The 24802-nt window shown below is 43.1% G+C and overlaps 2 protein-coding genes across 5 annotated transcripts in view; one reads left to right on the forward strand and one right to left on the reverse strand.

Moving 5' to 3' along the window:
• Alg10 (alpha-1,2-glucosyltransferase Alg10) overlaps positions 1-16169 on the reverse strand; it is a 46787-nt gene extending 30618 nt beyond the window's left edge. Inside the window, exons 1-6 of one of the 3 annotated variants that reach the window (XM_072302275.1) lie at positions 15851-16155; positions 13196-13384; positions 11973-12138; positions 9528-9697; positions 8931-9041; positions 6567-6957 (exon numbers count right to left, since the gene is read on the reverse strand). In XM_072302275.1, coding sequence (XP_072158376.1) covers positions 6904-6957; positions 8931-9041; positions 9528-9697; positions 11973-12138; positions 13196-13384; positions 15851-16051 — 891 coding nt within the window. In that variant the 5' untranslated portion in view covers positions 16052-16155 and the 3' untranslated portion in view covers positions 6567-6903. The other 2 variants (XM_072302274.1, XM_072302273.1) reach the window with 2 other exon arrangements.
• The window catches only part of LOC140224989 (venom protease-like), a 140546-nt gene continuing 126747 nt past the window's right edge, over positions 11004-24802 (forward strand). Inside the window, exons 1-5 of one of the 2 annotated variants that reach the window (XM_072302277.1) lie at positions 11004-11205; positions 18206-18309; positions 19438-19539; positions 21282-21444; positions 23270-23436. In XM_072302277.1, the coding sequence (XP_072158378.1) occupies positions 11180-11205; positions 18206-18309; positions 19438-19539; positions 21282-21444; positions 23270-23436 (562 nt within the window). In that variant the 5' untranslated portion in view covers positions 11004-11179. Of the gene's footprint in view, positions 11206-13219; positions 13346-18205; positions 18310-19437; positions 19540-21281; positions 21445-23269; positions 23437-24802 lie in introns of those variants that run through there. The other variant, XM_072302276.1, reaches the window with a different exon arrangement.

Consider the following 24802-nt stretch of genomic DNA (forward strand, 5'->3'; position numbering starts at 1 on the left):
ACCACACCTCGTCCCAGGCCCGCTCCTACGCCTCCACCTCCGAGCCCCATTGTCATCGGCTCCTCCAGCCCGTCTCCGGCACCAGACTCCGTGGAAACAGTACGGCTCTCGCCGCCGGCGAACCTCCCTCGGAAACACTCCCCTCCGGCAAATATCCCACCAAGGCGCGTCCTTCTGCAAAATAAGGCCATTCAAACGCCGCTGGAGCTTATTTTCAGCCTGTTTCCTGGATACCAGGAGAGAAACGTTGAGAAAAAAAGACTTACATCCGTGCGCCGCGCCAGTGGGCACCAAAGAGTGAATCAACAGCAGCTCCACCCTCGGTCTTACCGCCACCCTGGGAGCTTCACCCCGAGACGTAGGCACCCTTACTCCCCCCCCGCCCCCCTTGCGGCACCCTCGAGGGATCGGGAACACTCCCCTCCGGCAAATATCCCACCAAGGCGAGTCCTTCTGCAAAATAAGGCCATTCAAACGCTGCTGGAGTTTATTTTCAGCCTGTTTCACGGATACCAGGAGGGAAACATTGGGTAAAAATGACTTACATCCGTGCGCCGCGCCAGTGGGCACCAAAGAGTGAATCAACAGCAGCTCCACCCTCGGTCTTACCGCCACCCTGGGAGCTTCACCCCGAGACGTAGGCACCCTTACTCCCCCCCCCGCCCCCCTTGCGGCACCCTCGAGCGATCGGGAACACTCCCCTCCGGCAAATATCCCACCAAGGCGAGTCCTTCTGCAAAATAAGGCCATTCAAACGCTGCTGGAGTTTATTTTCAGCCTGTTTCACGGATACCAGGAGAGAAACATTGGGTAAAAATGACTTACATCCGTGCGCCGCGCCAGTGGGCACCAAAGAGTGAATCAACAGCAGCTCCACCCTCGGTCTTACCGCCACCCTGGGAGCTTCAGAGATGTTAGACAAAATTCATGCGGAGGATAATAGTTACGATGAAAAACTAGTAAATAACATCGTTGAAATTGAGAAAATAATGATCGACCAAGAAAAGAGATTTCTGGAAGAAGTTTCGAAGGCGGGATCTTATTTATACGACCGAAAACATAAATTTATACTCCAAAGAAATCCGAAAGAGCTTCTGATCTTTGCGGATCATGTGTCTGCACACATAATAAAGACAGCTACTTTTTTAGAGGAGGTGTACGTCAATGATATGCTTCGTCGTGTCACTGCAAAAAAGGATATAGGAAATCGATAAATTGACTTTTTACCCCCCCCCCCCCCCGCCCCCCTTGCGGCACCCTCGAGCGATCGGGAACACTCCCCTCCGGCAAATATCCCACCAAGGCGAGTCCTTCTGCAAAATAAGGCCATTCAAACGCCGCTGGAGTTTATTTTCAGCCTGTTTCACGGATACCAGGAGAGAAACATTGAGTAAAAATGACTTACATCCGTGCGCCGCGCCAGTAGGCACCAAAGAGTGAATCAACAGCAGCTCCACCCTCGGTCTTACCGCCACCCTGGGAGCTTCACCCCGAGACGTAGGCACCCTTACTCCCCCCCCCCCGCCCCCCTTGCGGCACCCTCGAGCGATCGGGAACACTCCCCTCCGGCAAATATCCCACCAAGGCGAGTCCTTCTGCAAAATAAGGCCATTCAAACGCCGCTGGAGTTTATTTTCAGCCTGTTTCACGGATACCAGGAGAGAAACATTGAGTAAAAATGACTTACATCCGTGCGCCGCGCCAGTAGGCACCAAAGAGTGAATCAACAGCAGCTCCACCCTCGGTCTTACCGCCACCCTGGGAGCTTCACCCCGAGACGTAGGCACCCTTACTCCCCCCCCCCCGCCCCCCTTGCGGCACCCTCGAGCGATCGGGAACACTCCCCTCCGGCAAATATCCCACCAAGGCGAGTCCTTCTGCAAAATAAGGCCATTCAAACGCCGCTGGAGTTTATTTTCAGCCTGTTTCACGGATACCAGGAGAGAAACATTGAGTAAAAATGACTTACATCCGTGCGCCGCGCCAGTAGGCACCAAAGAGTGAATCAACAGCAGCTCCACCCTCGGTCTTACCGCCACCCTGGGAGCTTCACCCCGAGACGTAGGCACCCTTACTCCCCCCCCCCCGCCCCCCTTGCGGCACCCTCGAGCGATCGGGAACACTCCCCTCCGGCAAATATCCCACCAAGGCGAGTCCTTCTGCAAAATAAGGCCATTCAAACGCCGCTGGAGTTTATTTTCAGCCTGTTTCACGGATACCAGGAGAGAAACATTGAGTAAAAATGACTTACATCCGTGCGCCGCGCCAGTAGGCACCAAAGAGTGAATCAACAGCAGCTCCACCCTCGGTCTTACCGCCACCCTGGGAGCTTCACCCCGAGACGTAGGCACCCTTACTCCCCCCCCCCCCGCCCCCCTTGCGGCACCCTCGAGCGATCGGGAACACTCCCCTCCGGCAAATATCCCACCAAGGCGAGTCCTTCTGCAAAATAAGGCCATTCAAACGCCGCTGGAGTTTATTTTCAGCCTGTTTCACGGATACCAGGAGAGAAACATTGAGTAAAAATGACTTACATCCGTGCGCCGCGCCAGTAGGCACCAAAGAGTGAATCAACAGCAGCTCCACCCTCGGTCTTACCGCCACCCTGGGAGCTTCACCCCGAGACGTAGGCACCCTTACTCCCCCCCCCCCGCCCCCCTTGCGGCACCCTCGAGCGATCGGGAACACTCCCCTCCGGCAAATATCCCACCAAGGCGAGTCCTTCTGCAAAATAAGGCCATTCAAACGCCGCTGGAGTTTATTTTCAGCCTGTTTCACGGATACCAGGAGAGAAACATTGAGTAAAAATGACTTACATCCGTGCGCCGCGCCAGTAGGCACCAAAGAGTGAATCAACAGCAGCTCCACCCTCGGTCTTACCGCCACCCTGGGAGCTTCACCCCGAGACGTAGGCACCCTTACTCCCCCCCCCCCCGCCCCCCTTGCGGCACCCTCGAGCGATCGGGAACACTCCCCTCCGGCAAATATCCCACCAAGGCGAGTCCTTCTGCAAAATAAGGCCATTCAAACGCCGCTGGAGTTTATTTTCAGCCTGTTTCACGGATACCAGGAGAGAAACATTGAGTAAAAATGACTTACATCCGTGCGCCGCGCCAGTAGGCACCAAAGAGTGAATCAACAGCAGCTCCACCCTCGGTCTTACCGCCACCCTGGGAGCTTCACCCCGAGACGTAGGCACCCTTACTCCCCCCCCCCCCGCCCCCCTTGCGGCACCCTCGAGCGATCGGGAACACTCCCCTCCGGCAAATATCCCACCAAGGCGAGTCCTTCTGCAAAATAAGGCCATTCAAACGCCGCTGGAGTTTATTTTCAGCCTGTTTCACGGATACCAGGAGAGAAACATTGAGTAAAAATGACTTACATCCGTGCGCCGCGCCAGTAGGCACCAAAGAGTGAATCAACAGCAGCTCCACCCTCGGTCTTACCGCCACCCTGGGAGCTTCACCCCGAGACGTAGGCACCCTTACTCCCCCCCCCCGCCCCCCTTGCGGCACCCTCGAGCGATCGGGAACACTCCCCTCCGGCAAATATCCCACCAAGGCGAGTCCTTCTGCAAAATAAGGCCATTCAAACGCCGCTGGAGTTTATTTTCAGCCTGTTTCACGGATACCAGGAGAGAAACATTGAGTAAAAATGACTTACATCCGTGCGCCGCGCCAGTAGGCACCAAAGAGTGAATCAACAGCAGCTCCACCCTCGGTCTTACCGCCACCCTGGGAGCTTCACCCCGAGACGTAGGCACCCTTACTCCCCCCCCCCCCGCCCCCCTTGCGGCACCCTCGAGCGATCGGGAACACTCCCCTCCGGCAAATATCCCACCAAGGCGAGTCCTTCTGCAAAATAAGGCCATTCAAACGCCGCTGGAGTTTATTTTCAGCCTGTTTCACGGATACCAGGAGAGAAACATTGAGTAAAAATGACTTACATCCGTGCGCCGCGCCAGTAGGCACCAAAGAGTGAATCAACAGCAGCTCCACCCTCGGTCTTACCGCCACCCTGGGAGCTTCACCCCGAGACGTAGGCACCCTTACTCCCCCCCCCCCGCCCCCCTTGCGGCACCCTCGAGCGATCGGGAACACTCCCCTCCGGCAAATATCCCACCAAGGCGAGTCCTTCTGCAAAATAAGGCCATTCAAACGCCGCTGGAGTTTATTTTCAGCCTGTTTCACGGATACCAGGAGAGAAACATTGAGTAAAAATGACTTACATCCGTGCGCCGCGCCAGTAGGCACCAAAGAGTGAATCAACAGCAGCTCCACCCTCGGTCTTACCGCCACCCTGGGAGCTTCACCCCGAGACGTAGGCACCCTTACTCCCCCCCCCGCCCCCCTTGCGGCACCCTCGAGCGATCGGGAACACTCCCCTCCGGCAAATATCCCACCAAGGCGAGTCCTTCTGCAAAATAAGGCCATTCAAACGCCGCTGGAGTTTATTTTCAGCCTGTTTCATGTATACCAGGAGAGAAACATTGAGTAAAAATGACTTACATCCGTGCGCCGCGCCAGTAGGCACCAAAGAGTGAATCAACAGCAGCTCCACCCTCGGTCTTACCGCCACCCTGGGAGCTTCACCCCGAGACGTAGGCACCCTTACTCCCCCCCCCCCCCGCCCCCCTTGCGGCACCCTCGAGCGATCGGGAACACTCCCCTCCGGCAAATATCCCACCAAGGCGAGTCCTTCTGCAAAATAAGGCCATTCAAACGCCGCTGGAGTTTATTTTCAGCCTGTTTCACGGATACCAGGAGAGAAACATTGAGTAAAAATGACTTACATCCGTGCGCCGCGCCAGTAGGCACCAAAGAGTGAATCAACAGCAGCTCCACCCTCGGTCTTACCGCCACCCTGGGAGCTTCACCCCGAGACGTAGGCACCCTTACTCCCCCCCGCCCCCCTTGCGGCACCCTCGAGCGATCGGGAACACTCCCCTCCGGCAAATATCCCACCAAGGCGAGTCCTTCTGCAAAATAAGGCCATTCAAACGCCGCTGGAGTTTATTTTCAGCCTGTTTCACGGATACCAGGAGAGAAACATTGAGTAAAAATGACTTACATCCGTGCGCCGCGCCAGTAGGCACCAAAGAGTGAATCAACAGCAGCTCCACCCTCGGTCTTACCGCCACCCTGGGAGCTTCACCCCGAGACGTAGGCACCCTTACTCCCCCCCCCCCCCGCCCCCCTTGCGTCACCCTCGAGCGATCGGGAACACTCCCCTCCGGCAAATATCCCACCAAGGCGAGTCCTTCTGCAAAATAAGGCCATTCAAACGCCGCTGGAGTTTATTTTCAGCCTGTTTCACGGATACCAGGAGAGAAACATTGAGTAAAAATGACTTACATCCGTGCGCCGCGCCAGTAGGCACCAAAGAGTGAATCAACAGCAGCTCCACCCTCGGTCTTACCGCCACCCTGAGAGCTTCACCCCGAGACGTAGGCACCCTTACTCCCCCCCCCCCCCCCCGCCCCCCTTGCGGCACCCTCGAGCGATCGGGAACACTCCCCTCCGGCAAATATCCCACCAAGGCGAGTCCTTCTGCAAAATAAGGCCATTCAAACGCCGCTGGAGTTTATTTTCAGCCTGTTTCACGGATACCAGGAGAGAAACATTGAGTAAAAATGACTTACATCCGTGCGCCGCGCCAGTAGGCACCAAAGAGTGAATCAACAGCAGCTCCACCCTCGGTCTTACCGCCACCCTGGGAGCTTCACCCCGAGACGTAGGCACCCTTACTCCCCCCCCCCCCCCGCCCCCCTTGCGGCACCCTCGAGCGATCGGGAACACTCCCCTCCGGCAAATATCCCACCAAGGCGAGTCCTTCTGCAAAATAAGGCCATTCAAACGCCGCTGGAGTTTATTTTCAGCCTGTTTCACGGATACCAGGAGAGAAACATTGAGTAAAAATGACTTACATCCGTGCGCCGCGCCAGTAGGCACCAAAGAGTGAATCAACAGCAGCTCCACCCTCGGTCTTACCGCCACCCTGGGAGCTTCAGAGATGTTAGACAAAATCCATGCGGAGGATAATAGTTACGATGAAAAACTAGTAAATAACATCGTTGAAATTGAGAAAATAATGATCGACCAAGAAAAGAGATTTCTGGAAGAAGTTTCGAAGGCGGGATCTTATTTATACGACCGAAAACATAAATTTATACTCCAAAGAAATCCGAAAGAGCTTCTGATCTTTGCGGATCACGTGTCTGCACACATAATAAAGACAGCTACTTTATTAGAGGAGGTGTACGTCAATGAGATGCTTCGTCGTGTCACTGCAGAAAAGGATATAGGAAATCGATAAATTGACTTTTTACCCCCCCCCCCCTCCCCCAAGGCGCGTCCTTCTGCAAAATAAGGCCATTCAAACGCCGATGGAGTTTATTTTCAGCCTGTTTCCCGGATACCAGGAGAGAAACATTGAGTAAAAATGACTTACATCCGTGCGCCGCGCCAGTAGGCACCAAAGAGTGAATCAACAGCAGCTCCACCCTCGGTCTTACCGCCACCCTGGGAGCTAGGCACCTTTACTCCCCCCCCCCCCCCGCGGCACCTAAGCTTGAGCAGAGAAGAACAAAAGCAAAAGTGGGTAGTGGAGACACTTCCAAAAATTGTTTTATTGAAGAAGGACTGAAAATTGAAAAAAATGTGGAAGTATTAGCATCTGCTGGCTCTAATAAAGTTGGGGCAGGCCTCAAACTCACGAATCATCTGGCCCAAGCAGATGAACGTGTCCGTATTAGGGAAGAAAATTCACTAAAATTTGAAAATTACCAGGGATAAGATTTGCCAGAAAATTTGCAGATCACGGACTGGGTTGTTGTAATATTTGATGAGCAGTGTTACCCTGGTGCGGTAGAATTTGTTGAAAAGGACACCGTCGTTGTGAATTTCATGGTAAAGTCCAAAAACTATTTTCAGTGGCAGTGGAAAAAGGACCAACAAACTGTACCAAAAGAAGGGATTATGTATAAAAAATCTCAGCCAGACAAGTCCAAAAATGATCATTTGAAAGTATTATCTTCATCCTTTTGTTATTTACTTGACCTCACTTACTTGAAAGAGCAATAAAAAACCTGAAGTTAAAGAAAAGGAGCCTCGCGAGTATTAAATATAGGCTGTGAAATGGGAACAGCCGTAGTTGACAAAGTAGGCTTTTTCATCTACTTCCTAGCGGAAAAAAAAATTGGCCCTACAGAGGTTGATCCCCCACTTAAATATGATACATCTACATAGTACATACATTGCTTCTAAAATATGCTTCCTGAATTACCTACTGTAAAATTTTTTTTGAAGAAAAAAAAATTCTCAAAATGAAATTCTACAGAAATCCACCCAGAAGTGTTTTGAAAGTGGCATCTTAGTTACTTTAAAAGTTTGTTGCTGTTGGTAACCTAGCCGATTGGGTGAAGCTCATCAATAACGATTCTATAAAGCTACTGAGACTGTGTTCTTATCCGTTCATCAATTGTCAGAATGGGTGGAGTTGGTTGCACAACTAAAGCTGTGCCACCTTTGTGCGTTCCAATTTCCCAGTGGCCAAAAATTTTAATGTTTATGGTCACATTCAACCATCCCAAAGGGATAACTCGCAACAAGTTGCTGATGTTTCCATGCGAACACTACTGATCTACATTCGGAATACCACCTTTTCTAGAAAGTAGGAATCTGTAGGCTAGGCTTTTTTCCCACCATCCATAAAAAATTCCAGCATAGCTCAGTAACATTACACCCTTGGTATACTTCCTGATAGTGAAGAGTGGCAGACACCTCAGAGGAAGAACTCATATTGCCGGCAGCAATTTTGAGAGTAACATCTATCCTGGGCTAAGCTGTTGTTAGAAAAAAAAAAAATCCTGTTGCCTCTTTCGAATGAGACGGTGAAGAGGTGGATGGATAAAATTGGAGAAAGAATGAAAGAGTAGCTAATGAACAAGGTTCAGGCATAACCGGAGCTTTCTCCGTTTAAATTCACACCTTGTTCAGTAGCCTATCAAACTCCTATCCCTCTGAAAGTTTGATCTCATTTCTTGAACAAATTAAGTCAGTGCTTTCTGTTCCATTATTTTCAAAACAGCGAGGAATTGACATTGCTGGTTGTAGTGACCGAAGAATAAATCAGTAAAAAAAAGATACTGACTTTTTCATACCATCCTTATCACCAGGAGTATAGAGCTCCTAGGACCACTATACTGGTGTATATATGTGGTAAACATACTACTCCCAAAAACACACAGTACAATATTTTCCCTAAAAATGTTACCACATGAATCGCTGAACAATTGCAGGTTCATGAGCCCAATAAAATGGTTTCTTAACAAATAGGAAAATAGTGAAAATATTAATAACAATGTATGTAATGAATTCAAATACTAATTGATTCACTGTTAAGTTATTCATCTTTATCCGAAAAATGAAGTAAGGGATTAGAAAGTACCTAAATTCTAGAAGTTGTTGAGGTACCAGACACAAGGCGGCAGAGATCCAATAAGAGACAAGGTCAATCTTGGCAAAGGAAAAGATAGACTTTGATATGGTAATAAAACCGAATAAATAAATAGGAATTAAAAGATACTTGATAAATGCATGACCGAATAAGCGCCTCCAAACATAAAAAGAATAATGTCTGTTATCAGCGAGAAGATACGGATGCGCCTGGAAGTTATAACATATGCAGAGCGCCAAAGAGCAGGAACTAAATAAAATGAGTGTTTTATGGCGTACCAATACGCTGAGAGTTCTTTGAATATTTCTGACAAGTTTAACTCCAGTCCGGAAAAAAAACGGCCATGCAAAGAATAAAGTGAATGCTACAAAATAACAAAGTTGTAGCAAATGAAAGCTTGCCTTGTGTGCTGTTTTGTCTCCAACAACGATACTACCATTCAGGTAAACAAAGAGAACAAAACTTAACATTACCAAAAAATAGGTTGGACTTCTTAGTAATATTGACTTGACAAGCCTTCGATTGAAAAAGGAATTTTTCTTGTTGCGTACCAATAATGAGTCCTTTAAAGTCGATAACACAACCTGAAACAGAAAAAGTTTCATCATAATATGTTTTGGGTTTTCATTCACAGCAGTAAATAATTGATGCGACAGTGTTTTGTGTTGTCACCCTACTTTGCCTCTCAGAGTTCTTTCTTACTGGAACACAGACTTCATTCTCTGACTACTTATTTTTACTCAATTTTAACAAAATAAGTAATTTATGAATAGTGCTTTGCACATTGCAGCACTCAATATTTTTTTTTATGTGAATTCATTTTTTTGGATCTTAATTCAATGCTTGACCCTCCTCTTCCTTCTTATCAACTCTTACTGATATGTTTTTTCCTAAAATATTTTTTTCAGAATATCAGACTTTCATAGAATACCGTTCAGTTATTCCCACAGATCAAGTGAAGTTCTCAACAGTTCTCAAGATACACTTAGAGTGGTAAATAGTATGGATGGAGATTGCAAGGAAGAAAGCAAGATTAGTAATTAATTCATGATTCACTTCTGAAATATTACCTTAATAATCGACACAAATCCTTCTTTCATCGGCAATTTCTCAAAATGTTGAATAGATTTTATCTTCTTCTGGAACACTGCCTCTTGAATTATACAGTCATAAATTGTATGCATAAAAAAATAGAGAACCCATATTACATTCGTCTGTCTCATCAAGATGGAGGCGCCACCTGCAATAATATTACGAACATACATAAGCCACTTGAAATGAAAAATAGTAAAATCTGACTGGATTCTGATCTTTCTCGATACCTGCCTACCACTGCAAATTCTTTACAAGCTTCAATGTTTATGAACATTGACAGATTCATGCAGGTCATTAACTGTGGTACTTCCTCATTACGAATAAAAGATATCAACACTAAGGAAAAATTATTAATTAGGTATTAGAATTAGAAAGAAAGACAAAAAATCGGTTTGGTTTTCTCCTTTATTTTTTCACACTCGGTGAGTGTATTAAAAGAATTCTGATTATGTTTCTTCTTAATTATTGAAGTCAGAGGAAAGACTTATTTCTGGAGACACTATGTTGGACAACTAACATATTGCTGCGATGCATGAAAACCCTGATTCTCTAGGGCACTCTAACTTGAATTTTTGTTATTATTACCTTTGATTTCCCTTCAGAATAGTGCAAACCCAGCACTATTCTACCATCCTGTTACCCCTGTGTTGTCACTTTTCGGTCAAAATAACCCAGGCTCCATTAGGGCTCAGACACTATGTTGCCGTACATTTCAATGTTGTTTTAATTTTCTTTCTTTTTTTTCAAATCTTTAGCTCATAATTTCATAAAAATTTCAGGGATTAATCTTGATGACAGAAGAAATATTAGGTAGGTGAAATTTTCAGGTGATTCTGTTCATTAGTTTTTCTGTAAAAAATCGGGGAGGTTAGAGAAGTTTGACAACATAGATTCTCGGCACAAAAGGCACTTGTGAAACTTTGGCCAGAAGGTAACGAAATGGGTAAGTCTTCATTTATTTCACACCTCCATCAATTTCGCTGGACTCGAACATTTATATCTCCCCTAGTTTTAAAAATTTTAGGACTAAATTTTTTTTGAGTGAGGAGTACATCTTATCAGTTGCCGTTTAATGAAAAGAAACTAGAACTGAGATCCTAGATTTTGAGGGTTGAGGGGAGGGAGCACAAAAAAAGGGAGGTAAAATCCTCTTCATCCAATATCTTGAGTACATTTAAGGCAACCTAGCAAAAATTTTACTCCAAAGAATACAATATTTTCAAACCATCAAACTAATTTAGGTAAAACTATGGAGCCAAATCAAATTTTGATTTTGGTAAAAGAGGAAAGGAGGGCTAAGAAATAAAATTTTAAGAAAACTAGAATTACAGATTGAATTAGACAACTATGAAATTCTTTCTCTCTTACTCTACCTTGACTCAGTTAAAATGGATTATTCGGTACTTCACATCAAAGTTTTTATGGGATGATCTCGATTTTATGTTCTCTAATTCCAAAGATTAATGAAGAGGACAAGAGTTTGCTATTTTCGGCTCTAGGGCTGTTGAAAGGAATTAGGAGGAGTTTTGGGAGAAGTTTTTCCTGCATAACATGGCTGTAAAATGGAATTTACTCCATTGTTAATTGTGTGAAATATTTTCCCCTGCTTTCGTCTCTCTGCACCAACATGAAAACATCAGCATGGCTAGTTATGTAAGTAAGTAATATTCAACTCAGACTAAACAGTTTTTCCTTACTTGATAAATTCCAGTACATTTAGAGGAATATACGATTTATTGGTACTGCTGTTCTGTCATACTTTGGAAAGGATAAATAAACTTTACCACGATCAAAATATCTCCTATATTCCCCCTCACTTACACAAATGGGAAAAACCTAAGCAAATGAATGAAAGTGACAGTCTACAGAGGAAGGTACCTTTGACTGCAAAATCTGTGGTACTGATATTGGAACAATGAAGGGTGTTCTAAGCATATTTTGGCACGAGAAAGGCCCAAAAAAGTCAAACCAAACTGTAATTATCACGAAGTTTGCAGTTAAAGAAACGGAATTACAAGACAGAAGTAGTCAGAAAACAAGTTTCAGAAACATACTATTAAGTTACAACACTATAAATTTTGAAGGAATAGACTTGTCGTTACACTTTTTTTTTTTATATTGACTGTCAGTTGCTGGGACCTGAAATTATCAGAAAGATGCAACGGTCATGTAACCTAGATGTTATAGGAACACTCAAATTTTAAAAAAAAAAGGATGTTAGAACCTTGAGTTATAACATGTAACAACTGCTAAATGCAACAAAGGCAGTTGCCAGCAAGTTCAAATCGCATTAAACTAACTGTGCTCAAGCCCAAGATTTTCTAAAATTGTGTGCAGGAATTTATATAACTTGAAGAATAATATAAATACAGTTAAAAATTACTCACAAAAGTAGACGTAAACTGGAAATGAACACTTACCTACAATTGCTGCCAGGTTTGAAAGATTACACAGATGCAAAAAGAACATGAGCAGAACAAATGATGTGGAAATAACATCAGTGTAGTATAAAAATGAGAAGAAGTACAGAACTGGGAATATTGACAAATTGAGGGCGGACAGGAAAACTTTCAGTGACATTCCATCCTAAAACATAATACAAATTTTGAGAACACAAAGGCTAGACCATTCATTTTTGTTAATAATCAAGCTATCAATACTGCCTCAGAAGATTTTCCTGTTAGATTAGAATGAATAGAGTTAATAATGAAAACTTTTTCTTAGGGTCATAAGTTTTACTTTCTTGAAAAAGGGAGATTGTATCCAAGAAAAATAAGCAGCTTTCAATCCAACCTCCTATAGCAAACATCAAGAAAAACAAGATACGGAGTTGCCATAATTTCTTCATCTTAGAATTCCCTGACTTTCCTCTGACTGTTTTGGCTTTTCCCTGACTCCAAAATTGTTGGATTCCCTGACTTTCCTTGGTATTCAGATAGAACATTTTTCCTTTAAATTAAACTCACTTCTGCCAAACGCTAAACACATTAAATTTCCTGATACATATCTTGTGTGAATTCCCTGACAGTTCCTGGTCCCTGAAAATTCTCTGACCTTTCCTGGTCGCCACAAATTCCCTAACTTTCCCAGTTTTCCAGACCGCCGGCAACCCTGAGGATAGGTATGAATTGTTTAAAGGCTGTTCTTTACCCTAGCTACACTGGTGCAAGAAAAGTTGATGATCTAAATTCCAAGGCCCGCTCTAGAACTCAATGCAGGGTGCTGTATAAGCCCCTACAGACAAAAGTTAATTTTTAAAGTTAGAAGATGGACTTCATTTCCTTCCGGAAGTCATCTTCTTCAAGTAGAAGTTTTTTTTTTTTGGGGGGGGGGGGGGATTCTTTTCCTGTATGTATGTAAAAGCCGCTTTTGCGGCGCGCTAAGGTGCTCTGCTACATCTACTCTCCACAGGCATCTGTCATGGTAGAGATCCTCCAGAAGCTGGCATGGGATTCTTTTCCTTCCTTTTTGAAAAAAATGTTAGAAATGAGGATACCTGCGTAAATTTTTCCATTTAGCATTAAATCAAATTTTACGTGAGGAAACAGCCTTTAAAGTTACCAATGCAGCAATATCGCATGCAGAGATGAGTACACATTTGAATGTTAAGAGGAAAAATAGATCCTGATGCCTGCATCCATACCTGTTTCTTTTCATGGATTTTCAGATGAATGAGGTAGAAAAGCAAAAAATTCATCAATGTGCCCACAACGTTAGCAAACCTGAGGGTGTACAAATCACATCTAATGCCGGCGAAAAAAAATCCAAGTCCTCTGATGGCAAATGTTGTCAGGTAATACAGCCCAGGTAATGTGGTGATTTTTGGATCCCACTGTTGGTAAACAGAATACAGTCAAGAGTTAGACATTCATTGAAAACTAAAATAATGACTCATTCACCTAACAACTGAAATTTTCGGAAAAGTTTGCATGTTTTATTCATTACATCAAGCTCTTTTCATGAAAAACATTGATTTTTTATTGATAGATTATGATGAATTCATGATTAATTACTTTTCAATGGGTAAGTGTTCAGACAGTGAGCTGGATTCACTTATTACTAAATTACTTATATTTGCAAAAATTCATTTTTTAATGATAATCTTTTGTAACTGATTTAAATAAATGATAAAAGTTACTCTTCATAAATATTTAGTGTATTGTCATAATACAGAGAGGCTCAGTTCTACTGCACCAGGCTTTTTTCTCCATTATTATTGATCTCATTAGTCGCAGACCATAAGAACAATTAGCAAACTGTAAATCAACCCTGAGGAGCGCAAATTACACCATCCCGGAGAACTTTCGGAATCCCTCAGGAGCTAAAAGGAAGACCCTGTCTTCAAAAATTAAAGTTTCCATTATTGTTTTAAAAATATTTAATCAAAATCAGAAAGTACCTACTGGAAAGAAAAGAGAATTTTAAGGTGATTCGTAAAGCTCTAGTGACATGGTGGAACTGGCATGCTGTATATCGCATTGCTTAGGTCAAAAATTTCGGCAGATTTTGAATTTATCGCAAAAAAAGGGCGATAGCTCCTGCGCATGAGCCTAAAGAATCATTCTAAGCCCAAAAATCAGCAAAATTCAGAGAAGAGAAAGCAGAAGAGTATTTGGGAAAAAGCCTCCCATTTGGTTCAGCTATCAATTTCTATGTCAAATGCAAGGTTTTGGTCCAAATACTATTCTGCTTCCATTTCTCAGAATTTTGCCAATTTTTAGGTTTAGAATGATTCTTTGGGCTTGTGCACAGGGGCTATTGTCCTTTTTCTTGCTAAAAATTCAAAATTTGCCGAGATATTTGATCTAATCAATGCGATATATCACATGCCAGTTCTACCATGTCACGTGAGTTTCACGAATTATTTTAACCTGAATTGGTATGATTAAGCCTGAAAACAGCGCACTCCGGTCCAAAATGCTGAGTCTGAATGCAGGGGCCTACAAAATGTTTATTGCCAAAGCAAGAAAAATGTAACTGAATATCTTTAGAATTGCTTATTCAATCAAAGGACCCCGCACACCTCTTATGGGAAGCTGCACCATGAAGAATTGCCTTCTGACTTATGTTTATCGATTCTCCTCAAGATACTGATCAAAAGTTATAATTGCGCCAACTTACTACAATGCACCGTTTTTGCAAAAAACCTATGAGAAGATTCAATTTTTCGGAGACTATGAATAAAAAAGAACCAAGCATTTGAGAACAGGCCTGATGTAAATAAGGAAAAAACGTAGTGCGTGTCCATCTTCTTATCTGTACCTGCCGACTCAGGGGCTATCTCCCTCCCGCACTCGCCCGGTGGACGTTCAGACTTTCCTGTTCTTATGCTCCTCAAGAATCTGATTTGGATGGTGGTCGAGCAAAACAGCGTGCGGAATCCGAGATAAGACTGCCGCTCGGTGCGGGAGTCCCCATGATTTCCTTGTTGGCACACAGCCGCTTGTCAATCGAGCACTGAAATGAGGAATCTTTCTGGCTTTTCATCACCGAATAATTGAATCTTCTCATAGGTTTTTTGAGGAAACGGTGCATCGTAGAAAGTTGGCGCAATTATAACTTTTGATCAGCATCTTGAGGAGAATCAATAAACATAACTCAGAAGGCAACTCTTCATGGTGCAGCTTCCCATAAGAGGTGTGCGGGGTCCTTTGGTAAATTGAGCGGAACACTTTTCTTTTGGAAGTGTCGAGCAATCTGACAAGTCCCGTTACCTTGAAATCACTCAGGTACTTACTCAATGGGTGGCGGTTTCAAGTTTGAGTTGACTACTCTGCTTTTAAGGGAACATGATTCAAGAAACTAAATAATGACCAAATTTATGGGGTTAATTGTCAACAGTTGAAATAGGAGCCTTCTTAAGGGCTTTTTTTTTTATCGCGGATCAGGGTGGATCGCAGTGAAACGCACTGGATCGGAATCCTGAGCGATCCGGGCCGATCCAAGTGTTCCAAGTGATAAAAAAATCCAAACTTGGAATTTGGTTCAATTTGTTATTGTTTTGATTTCTTGGGGATGGCAACTTCCTCGCATTAGGTTAGGATCACAGTGGATCACGAGCTCGCCCCACCTCGGAAGAGCGATCCAGCGTTCCACCCTGATCCACCTGGAACGCTTGGATCACGCTGAGGAACGGAATAAAAAAATACCGATGTTCATCGCGATCCACTGCGATCCCTTAAAAAAAAGCCCTTTAGAGACAGAGGCGTCTGCTGGTACAATCTGTCAGGCTGAAAATGGCAAATGAAGAGACTGAAAAGAAAAGAATCTGATTATTACAGATATTTTCACTACTTACCGTTTGAAAGTCGCCATGCGCAATTTTTTCTGCCTGCCTCACGTGGAAGATTTCATCTATATAAACTTCAGGCTGATGAGCATACACGATGTCAAACACGTACTTGGTAATAATCAGTAAAGCTAGAAAGCCACACACTCCGGCAAAAAAGTCGAAGCTAAACAAGTAGCTAAGAACGTGGCGTTTCACATTTTTAGCCATGGAAGATACTATCTTGGGTAAAATTCACGCGGAAATCAGAGAACTTCAGCTGAGCATCTTAAAAACATGAAACTCATGAAAGCATAAAAACATAAACATAACCTCCAACCTCAAATTATCCGGCAAACCGTGCGAGCTGGCGCGGCGTCACGTGGTATATGTCTTTGCACGTGGTGCTGCCTGCGCATGCGCCATTAGCGCTGTGCGGCGCTATTATGCAGTTTGTGATGAATGGACCACTCAACTTGGGACGGACCAATGAGAGACAAGGAATTCGTCATCGTACTCATTATACAGGGTGATCCAAAAGTCCCTTCCACCCCCTCTAACTTTTTACCTAATTGAGATAAAGATTTGAAACATGGGGGATATTCCTAGGTCAAAGGGAGCTACTTTTTGGCCCCCCTAAAATTTTCAGGGGGGCCCCCCTTGGGGGTTGGCAACGGCCCCCAACTTTTAATTTTCAAATGGGAAGACCCCCTTTGTGATGCCTTCTGACTGTATGACTGAAGCCTATCTTAATCCTCTCCACCTCGGACCATTTTTCAGTGAGTTTATACCTAATTGAATTATAAAATCATCGAAATCGATAACAGTTGGGAATTTTGATCATCTAAAAATAACACGAGACACTTCGTCTATGCTGCGGCCGGCTAGCGCATACACGCGAGACACTGATAAAAGGCAAGAGGAATAAATAAAAAGATAAATAAATATATACTAAATAATAATGACAACCGAACAAGAAAATAGCAACATGAGCAAATAATAAAACACTAAACCGCAAACTTAACTACCGTACCCGACCTAACATTTTGTAGGTATGCTAAGGAGCTAAACGAGAGAAGTTGGCCCGAAGGGCCAACTTAATTAGGGACTTACATTTCTCGACGTTACAAATCCGCGATAGTTTTTCGAGTGAGAGCCCCCTTGAACCCACCTGGGCATCAGGGTGGGATTGTTGACCAAGCCCAAGTGACTCTTGCCAAATCGCTTCTGATTGGTCCCAATCACCACCCACGCTCATCAGTCCTCCAATCCGGGAGACCGATGAGTGCCTCGGAAATGCAAGACAACGGGAAAAAGAAAAACTGCATTCCACTGCACCCAGCTGCAGCCCTCCTTTATTTTCCTCCCTTGCGTCTTACGGCAAGTTTCTTAGAGGAACGCAAAATGAGAGCAGCAAGCCAGCAAGTGCAGTGTTGCCAAATCTCCTCTCCCACTGTCTCCCATTTCCTGAACGGTTCCAAAGGGACTCTCAGGCCTCCCGCAACTTGCTAAGGTCGAGCACCCTAGCCTTGTCTCTGGGACCTGGTTACACGTCGAGGCTCTACCCTACTATATTTTGAGCTTCTAAAGCTAAAACTGTTAGCGCTGTTTGGACCAAACCAATCTAATTAGAGTTGAGAGTTATCCTCCTGTGACATTTCTCAACATGAATTCATACACTGCGAAACCGTTTTAGGGATGGACGAATACCAAATTCAAATGCGAATATTCGAAACTTTCCGAATGCGATCATTGCGAATATTTGAGAATTCGAATCTTGCGATTGCGAATAGTTCGGATGCGAATATTCAAATATTTTCGATTATTGCTTCGATTTTTTTTTTTTTAATTTATTTATTTATTTATTTATTTTAATGAACCGTGAGAGATGAAATGACACTTTTGACCTTTTTGAATGCGATTATTCGAATTTGCGATTTCGAATACTTCGGAAGCGATTATTCGAATGTGATGCGATTATCTCGGTGCCGATGATTCGAATATCGAATATTCGAATATCTATATATTCGACCATCCCTAAACCGTTTTTCCTCGTTGCCAATGCACCCGTCGTGGTGGGGTGGCGTGCTTTCCGATATATCAATTGATCTGCCATTTAAACCTCTGGGAAAGGATCAACAAGCAGGGAGTTCGCAATGAGCACCTTGATAATCGATTCTTTACCACGACCTTAAAATAAGAAATATCGATAATAATCGATCATTCACACCTCGCCCCTGACTCGTCGTGATCCAATTCTTCCCTTGCCCCCAAACATAAAAAACACTGGCTAGAACCTCCACCCATGGCAATGAACACTTCCTAAGGGAACACTCGCTTCTATGACGTATTTTCATCCCTGATCAAATTGTACTTCGTTTTCAGATCCGGAATTTGCCTTGGACTCACCGCTCCTTGCACGGCAAACCCTTCTCTGAGGCACCCAAGAGAAGCACCTCTGTTTGAGGAGGTTGAACGCTCTCTAGCTCGTAAGGCTCCATATGAATTTTCTGCTTGTTAATTCCATTTATTTTATTCTATTCATTACTGTTTTATATAATTTTTATCACCTTCGACACTTTTAAAGAGTATAAATGTAGAAATGGCAAATATATGTGAAAGCCTCACCTGTATTTAGCAGTAATCTTTTTACTAAAAATTCGGAGAATCAGAACTGGCACGATTAGAGTATTACGCACATTGCCATTACGCCTTCAATTTTCGTGGTAGGCCAGATGACATCCACCGGGGAGCAATATAATCATATCAATTTGAGGATTTGTGTAGCGGTGTCCTATGAGAATTTATCATGGCTGATCGAAGATTTTTTTTTAATTTTTGTACTCAGGTTTCGCTCGGCAGTTTCGAACTCCACCGACTGGAACCTGAGTTACTAAAAAGGTAACAAAAACACTTTAACTCCAATAACACACGACGGCACACCCTCGTTGGCTACACATCTTGCAGTAAATTATGCAACATTTTTAAACTCAAAATTTGTTTTGCTAGCTCTGTTTCTATATTAAAGTCTCTATAAATGATAATATGTACATTATAATTTTTTAATTATTAAGTCTTGAATCTCTTAGGGGAAATAGGGGTTCCCAAAAGTACACGTAGAAAATGCCACTGACTGACTCATATTCAAAAACACTCTCGTGCCTAGTGGCCTATAGGTGTTTTGGAGCCAAATAAATTTCACGCATACCTAATAATATCATGGTGAGACATTTTTGAAATTTTGAAGGGGGAAATAGGAGCCTCCTCCGACCCATCTAGTTCAAATTACCTATTAGGTATACCTAAACGCCAGAAAATTATCTGAATCTCTGACTCATTTTACAAGGACGAACTAACTGTACCAGCTCAATAATGATTTCACTAGTGATGTTTGGTCCTCTGACTTTGAAATATTCTTGTCACGTTCTTCCATGGATCCTATTAAATAATGTTAGAAATGTTGAGGCCCTTTACGTACCCAGTGCTGATATTTAGTTCATTTGAAAATTACCTAAACCTCGTGACGAATTATTACACTCTTCTTCATTTTGCCAATCAAAGTCGTGTTGATATCAATCGTCTCACTGGCCTGACTTTAAACTCAATTTCTTTTTTAGCGGAAACTGAACGGAAAGTGAAGGCGCTGCCTGGTCAAAATGATTGTGGAAAGAGTGGCTTGAAAAAAGGCCGTATCGTTGGCGGAGAGCCTGCACAATTGGGTAAATATCTCACTTGACAGTGTACCCTGACGCCTGCCCCCCCCCCCCACACACACACACACACCCTCACCCTCACATGCACACGCATCTAAGTTCAGCCCGCTGGAGGACGGCTTACATTGAGCCTCCATCCTCAGGCCATTCAATTTCAGGGAATTTTTGTCGCACCACAGAGACAATTCTCAAAAAATGCCGATATAATACTTTGCAATCGTTCTTGAATGAAGGAATGGAGCGTCAAGTGGAACTTTTTACAACCTCATAATTAAATAAAGTCTTCCTTGATCTGGCTCTTGCTGTTGTATGTGTAAGCGATGATTTACATAGAGTTTTACACATATCAGGCTAGGCACTTAATCATTATTTAATGGAATAGAGGAAAGGAAAACGAGATTGAAAGCGGAGTTCGGAAATGTAATGCGTAAATTGATGACTAAACCGTGCCTGCATTTTGCAGTGTCCTCTAAAAAATATCGTTTGTATACTGAGAGTTGCCTACTTTAAACATTAATGCTTGTGCTTGTAGTAGCTTTTTTGACATAGATTTGCGTGAAAATACGATCGTATCGCCCTGTGCGATCGTATTTTTTTTTATGTACCGAGTTGAGCCGAAAAATTGGATTTTAGGATTTCGATGAAATCTTCTCCAGCGCCCTTGACGACGAGAGGCGTGCGATTTAGGTTATTTTTTCCAAACAGTTGAGTGAAATCACATGATAATCAAGCGATTCTGTGCCCTGAGCCCTGACTACGAAAGATTAAAATCACAGGACAAAAACTTTTCGCAACTTCTTTTTTTGGAATGGAAACTTCAGCTCGCTATATCTCCGATTTACTTTGACACGTTAAGGTGATTCGTCAAGCTCAAGTGACGTGGTCGAACTGGCATGTGATATATCGCATCTTTTAGGTCAAAAATCTCGGCAGATTTTGAATTTTCAGCAAGAAAAATGACGAAAGCCCCTGCGCATGATCCTAAAGAATCATTCTAACCCCAAAAATCAGCAAAATTCCGAGAAATGAAAGCAGAATAGTGTTTGGAAAAGAACCTCGCATTCGATACAGAAATTGATGGCTGAATCGAATGCGAGGTTCTTTTCCAAACACTATTCTGCTTTCATTTCTCGGAATTTTATTAATTTTTGGGTTTAGAATGATTCTTTAGGCTCATGCGCAGGGGCTATCGTCCTTTTTTTCGCTAAAAATTCAAAATCGACCGAGATTTTTGACCTAATCGATGCGATATATCGCATGCCAGTTCGACCACGTCACTTGAGCTTGACGAATCACCTTAAGAAGTTTTTTGTCCAAAAATATTCGTGCCTAGTGCGCTCGTCTTTGTTTTGACATCAATGATTTAACAGTGAGTTTTTTAATGCTAATGCCCAGGTTTCTTTCTTCGTAGAGGGTCGTATGTTTATACGTCCTCAATGACAAAATATACTGTCTCAGACGTGACACTCCCCTCCGGCGAGGAGCGTTGCATTGGTTTGGACTACATTTTGCAATGCGGAACTACAATTTCTGGCACAGTTTAGAAACATCGTATGTACTATTACTTTCCCAATGTACACAATTGTTTTTACCGATGAGCTAGAAATTGTGGTTCCCAACTGCAAAATGTAGTCCATTTGTCCTAGAGTTTTCATTTTCTATGCATTCAATGTGTTCCATGGTGTGTTTACTCGTGATAGGTTGGAAAAACTTCATCGGTGAATGAATCCTTTTGGTTCGTTTTCTAGGTGCCTGGCCCTGGGCAGTGGCTCTTGGCAGGAGATTGACCGAGAATAATGTATGGTTCTTCTGTGGCGGAACTCTGATAACTGACCAGCATGTGATAACGGCTGCGCATTGTGTGAAAGAACTGACATATGACCCAAGCCATCCCGAAGAAGGCTATGAAGGGTGAGTATTTTTTGGGGGGAGTTCCGCTCTCCCCCCCCCCCCTCATGGCCGCTACGCGGCCCAACCCTTGCGTTAAGCTTTATTATTTTGAGAAATTCGAAATGTTAGTCTCCAGTGCCTAGACTTCAGCTGAAAAAGCAGCTTTGAGACGAAGAAAATTATAAAAGAAAATGTCCCCAAAACGGGCCATGTATAGGGCTCTGGGGTCATCGTTGCAAAAATTACGGAGGAGAAATCTTATTTGATCAATTTTCGATTTATAAAATTTTTTAAATTCCATTATTTCCCAGCTTCCTCAATATCTTGAACGATTTTTCAAGAAAACGCTTCCAATTTAATTAGGGCTATAATTGTGATAAAAAAATAGTACTTAGTTATATGATGTTTAGTCCCGGTACCTTAATTAAACTGCATTTTTCAATAATTGTAATCTTCCGTCACATTCTAACGGCGCAATGATACAACTATTTGAACTCTTCCGAATGCGTGAGGTATCACGCCGCATTTGAAGGCGTTTTCAAAACAGCCAAGTTCCGATACCCGGATTATCGTTTTGCATAGTTCATATTCTTTTGTTTTGTTCCGTACCACTTGTTTATTTTTAATCCTCGTATAAAAACCACCCATTTGCTAAATACAATTCTAGCTGGAGCGCACTTTAGCTATGCATTCACCACTGCAAAAATGTCATAGGAAATCGCAAGCCCAGCGTGTATGGAAACCGCGTTTTGAGGAAAACGCATTTAAAGTTTTCTTTTGATGTACTGCGCAGACTTTTCTATGCAGGTACCCTGTTTTAGTGTTTTTGGGTGATCAAACCCTTCTATTGAAGCATGCCGGGTAGATTTTGCGATACATTTTGGGTTTATACTCTCATACATTTAATTTAAAAAAGCAGTTTATAGGCCATCATTACGCCCAACGGTCATTTTGGTGGCAATATGAAGTATAAATCATTTTAATCACTTATGATTAACGCAAAATGAAAGAATATCGATAGTGAGTAAAGGAAGGGGTAACTAGCACCTTATAGGCCCGTTTATGGGTCGTTCTTGCACCCATCGATCCAGAGGCCTGACTTAACTCGGAAAAAAAAGGTTTTTCGACCTCCAGCCGTTACGTATCTATATTCTATCGCTACCACAGCATAGTCTACGTAGAATCCGAAAAGCAGATGGGCGTAATAACGACTTATACGCCTATAGGATGTTCTTGGTGCGGTGTCCTCAATTAGGAACGACAATTCATGGTCCATCTGTAAAAACACTCAAATACATAAGGAAAGTAGTGATATATACATCGTTCGTGGACTGAGCCTGATATTTTAGTTCCAAATTGCAAAATGCAGTCAAATTAAGCTTTGCAAAGTTTGAAGGGCTGTTCGGAGACCAGCGGGCTGATTAATGAAATTGATAGAGAAAGCGATTGGCAAGCATAACAAACTGAAAATAAAACGATCTTACTGGTGGAAGCGGATGATTGCAATGGACAAAGGAGGTAAGTATAGACAAACTGACGGCAACCCGCCAGAGACCCTACATAGTTAGTCTATAATTTTCCCATTTAGTCGAGTTAGTCTATAATAACCATCCATTTCAACCAATAAGATCGCTCCATGTTCCCAATGTCTTTTTTGTTGATCGCTTTGTCTATTAATTTCAATAATCATGCTCGCAGGGAGGGAAGGGGGAGAAAAAAATCATTTTTTGGCTTTGTTTCCAGTTGAGAATGAACATATGTATACCCCGAAACGTCTTATAAATAGTTGTGTGTCCTCTCTATTTTAATCTTCGTTAAACCCCTTTGCATCAAATTATGTTTCCAGACTTGTGGCTCGAATAGGAGATCTTGACTTAGATGATTCAGTTGACGATGGAGCCAAACCCGTGACTATTTTGGTGAGCAGAAGCGAATGGCATCCAAAATATTCCGAATCATGGGATGGTTATGATATTGCTCTTCTCACTCTCAAGACTCCGGTTGAATTCTCAGGTATACAATTACTGTCTAATGGAAGCCTACATGGGTGTAGGACATAAACGCAGTACATAAAGCCATGTTCATTGTCCCTCCTCAAACAGCTTCTCTCCGTGGGGACGGTATCTGTTTATTTAGCCACGGCTCATTTAGCCACGTGGCGAACTGCAACAAAAATTGTTGCAAATTGCCACAAACTCTGGGTGCTGTGTGGCTAAATGAAACAAGAAAAATTAGTGTGGCTAAATGCAACAAAAATTGTTGCAGTTAGCCACAGTCTTTGAAATGGCCTACCAAATTCAGCAAAAAAAAAATTATTTTCCTCCCATTCTTATTTTACTGCAGTTAGAGTACCTGTATAGCGAGAGTATAGACAGATGTGAAACTCCGAAAATCCATCAGGCCCTCACCGATGTCTTCGCGAATAAAGTTAGGGCCCAGAAATGCAGCCAACCTATGAATCTCAATTATCCAGAGCGCTTTACTAATACAATTGTTACGAACCATCGTCTATAAAGCACGTATTTGACTTACTTGTTGCATAAATTTACTCATTTTTGCGGAAGAACGCTCATTTATGTACATTCTTAGCCATCTTGGTTAGAATTGGAATGTGCAGACTGGCAGTGAAATTTTGTGCGTCAGAAGTTGGTTGGAAAGGTGGCTGCACTTTTGGGCCCTAAGCCCTCCATGAAGCGATCTGTCCATACTCTCGCTATATAGGTACTCTAACTGCAGTACAAGTGATTTTATTAAAGATCTGGAATAGATTAAAAACTATAAACATCCATTCGTATGTATTGAAAACAATTTTTTTTAAAATAATTTTACCATCCTCCACTAGTGACCAATGCAATACTGATTCTACTTTACGCTGAAATACATGAAAATCTACTGATAGGAAAATATCCGAAGGAATTATTGACTACAGGCATCCAGCTCTCCTTCCTTAGATTACGTCATTAGGTAAGGTTAGGTTAGGTTAGGTTAGGTTAGGTTAGGTTATGTTAGGTTAGGTTAGGTTAGGTTAGGGTAGGTTACGTTAGGTTAGGTTAGGGTAGGTCAAGTTCGTTTCGATCAGGTCTGGTAACGCTGCAATGCAGATACCTGGTTTTATCCTTTGGCCATGTGGCTAACTGCAACATAATTTGTTGCTCTTTGCCACGTTTACCACACTAATTTTTCTTGTTTCGTTTAGCCACATAGCACCTAAAATCTGTGGCAAGATGCAACATTTTTTGTTGCATTTTGCCACGTGGCTAAGTGAGCTGTGGCTAAATGGAACGTAATCCGTGGGGACGACCCATTATGTGCATACTGTGATTACGGACGGTTTTAATACATACATCGGAGAGTTCAAATAGTCATTTATTCAAAAATC

Source organism: Bemisia tabaci, chromosome 7 (assembly GCF_918797505.1).
Source record: "Bemisia tabaci chromosome 7, PGI_BMITA_v3".
Classification (NCBI taxonomy): domain Eukaryota; kingdom Metazoa; phylum Arthropoda; class Insecta; order Hemiptera; family Aleyrodidae; genus Bemisia; species Bemisia tabaci.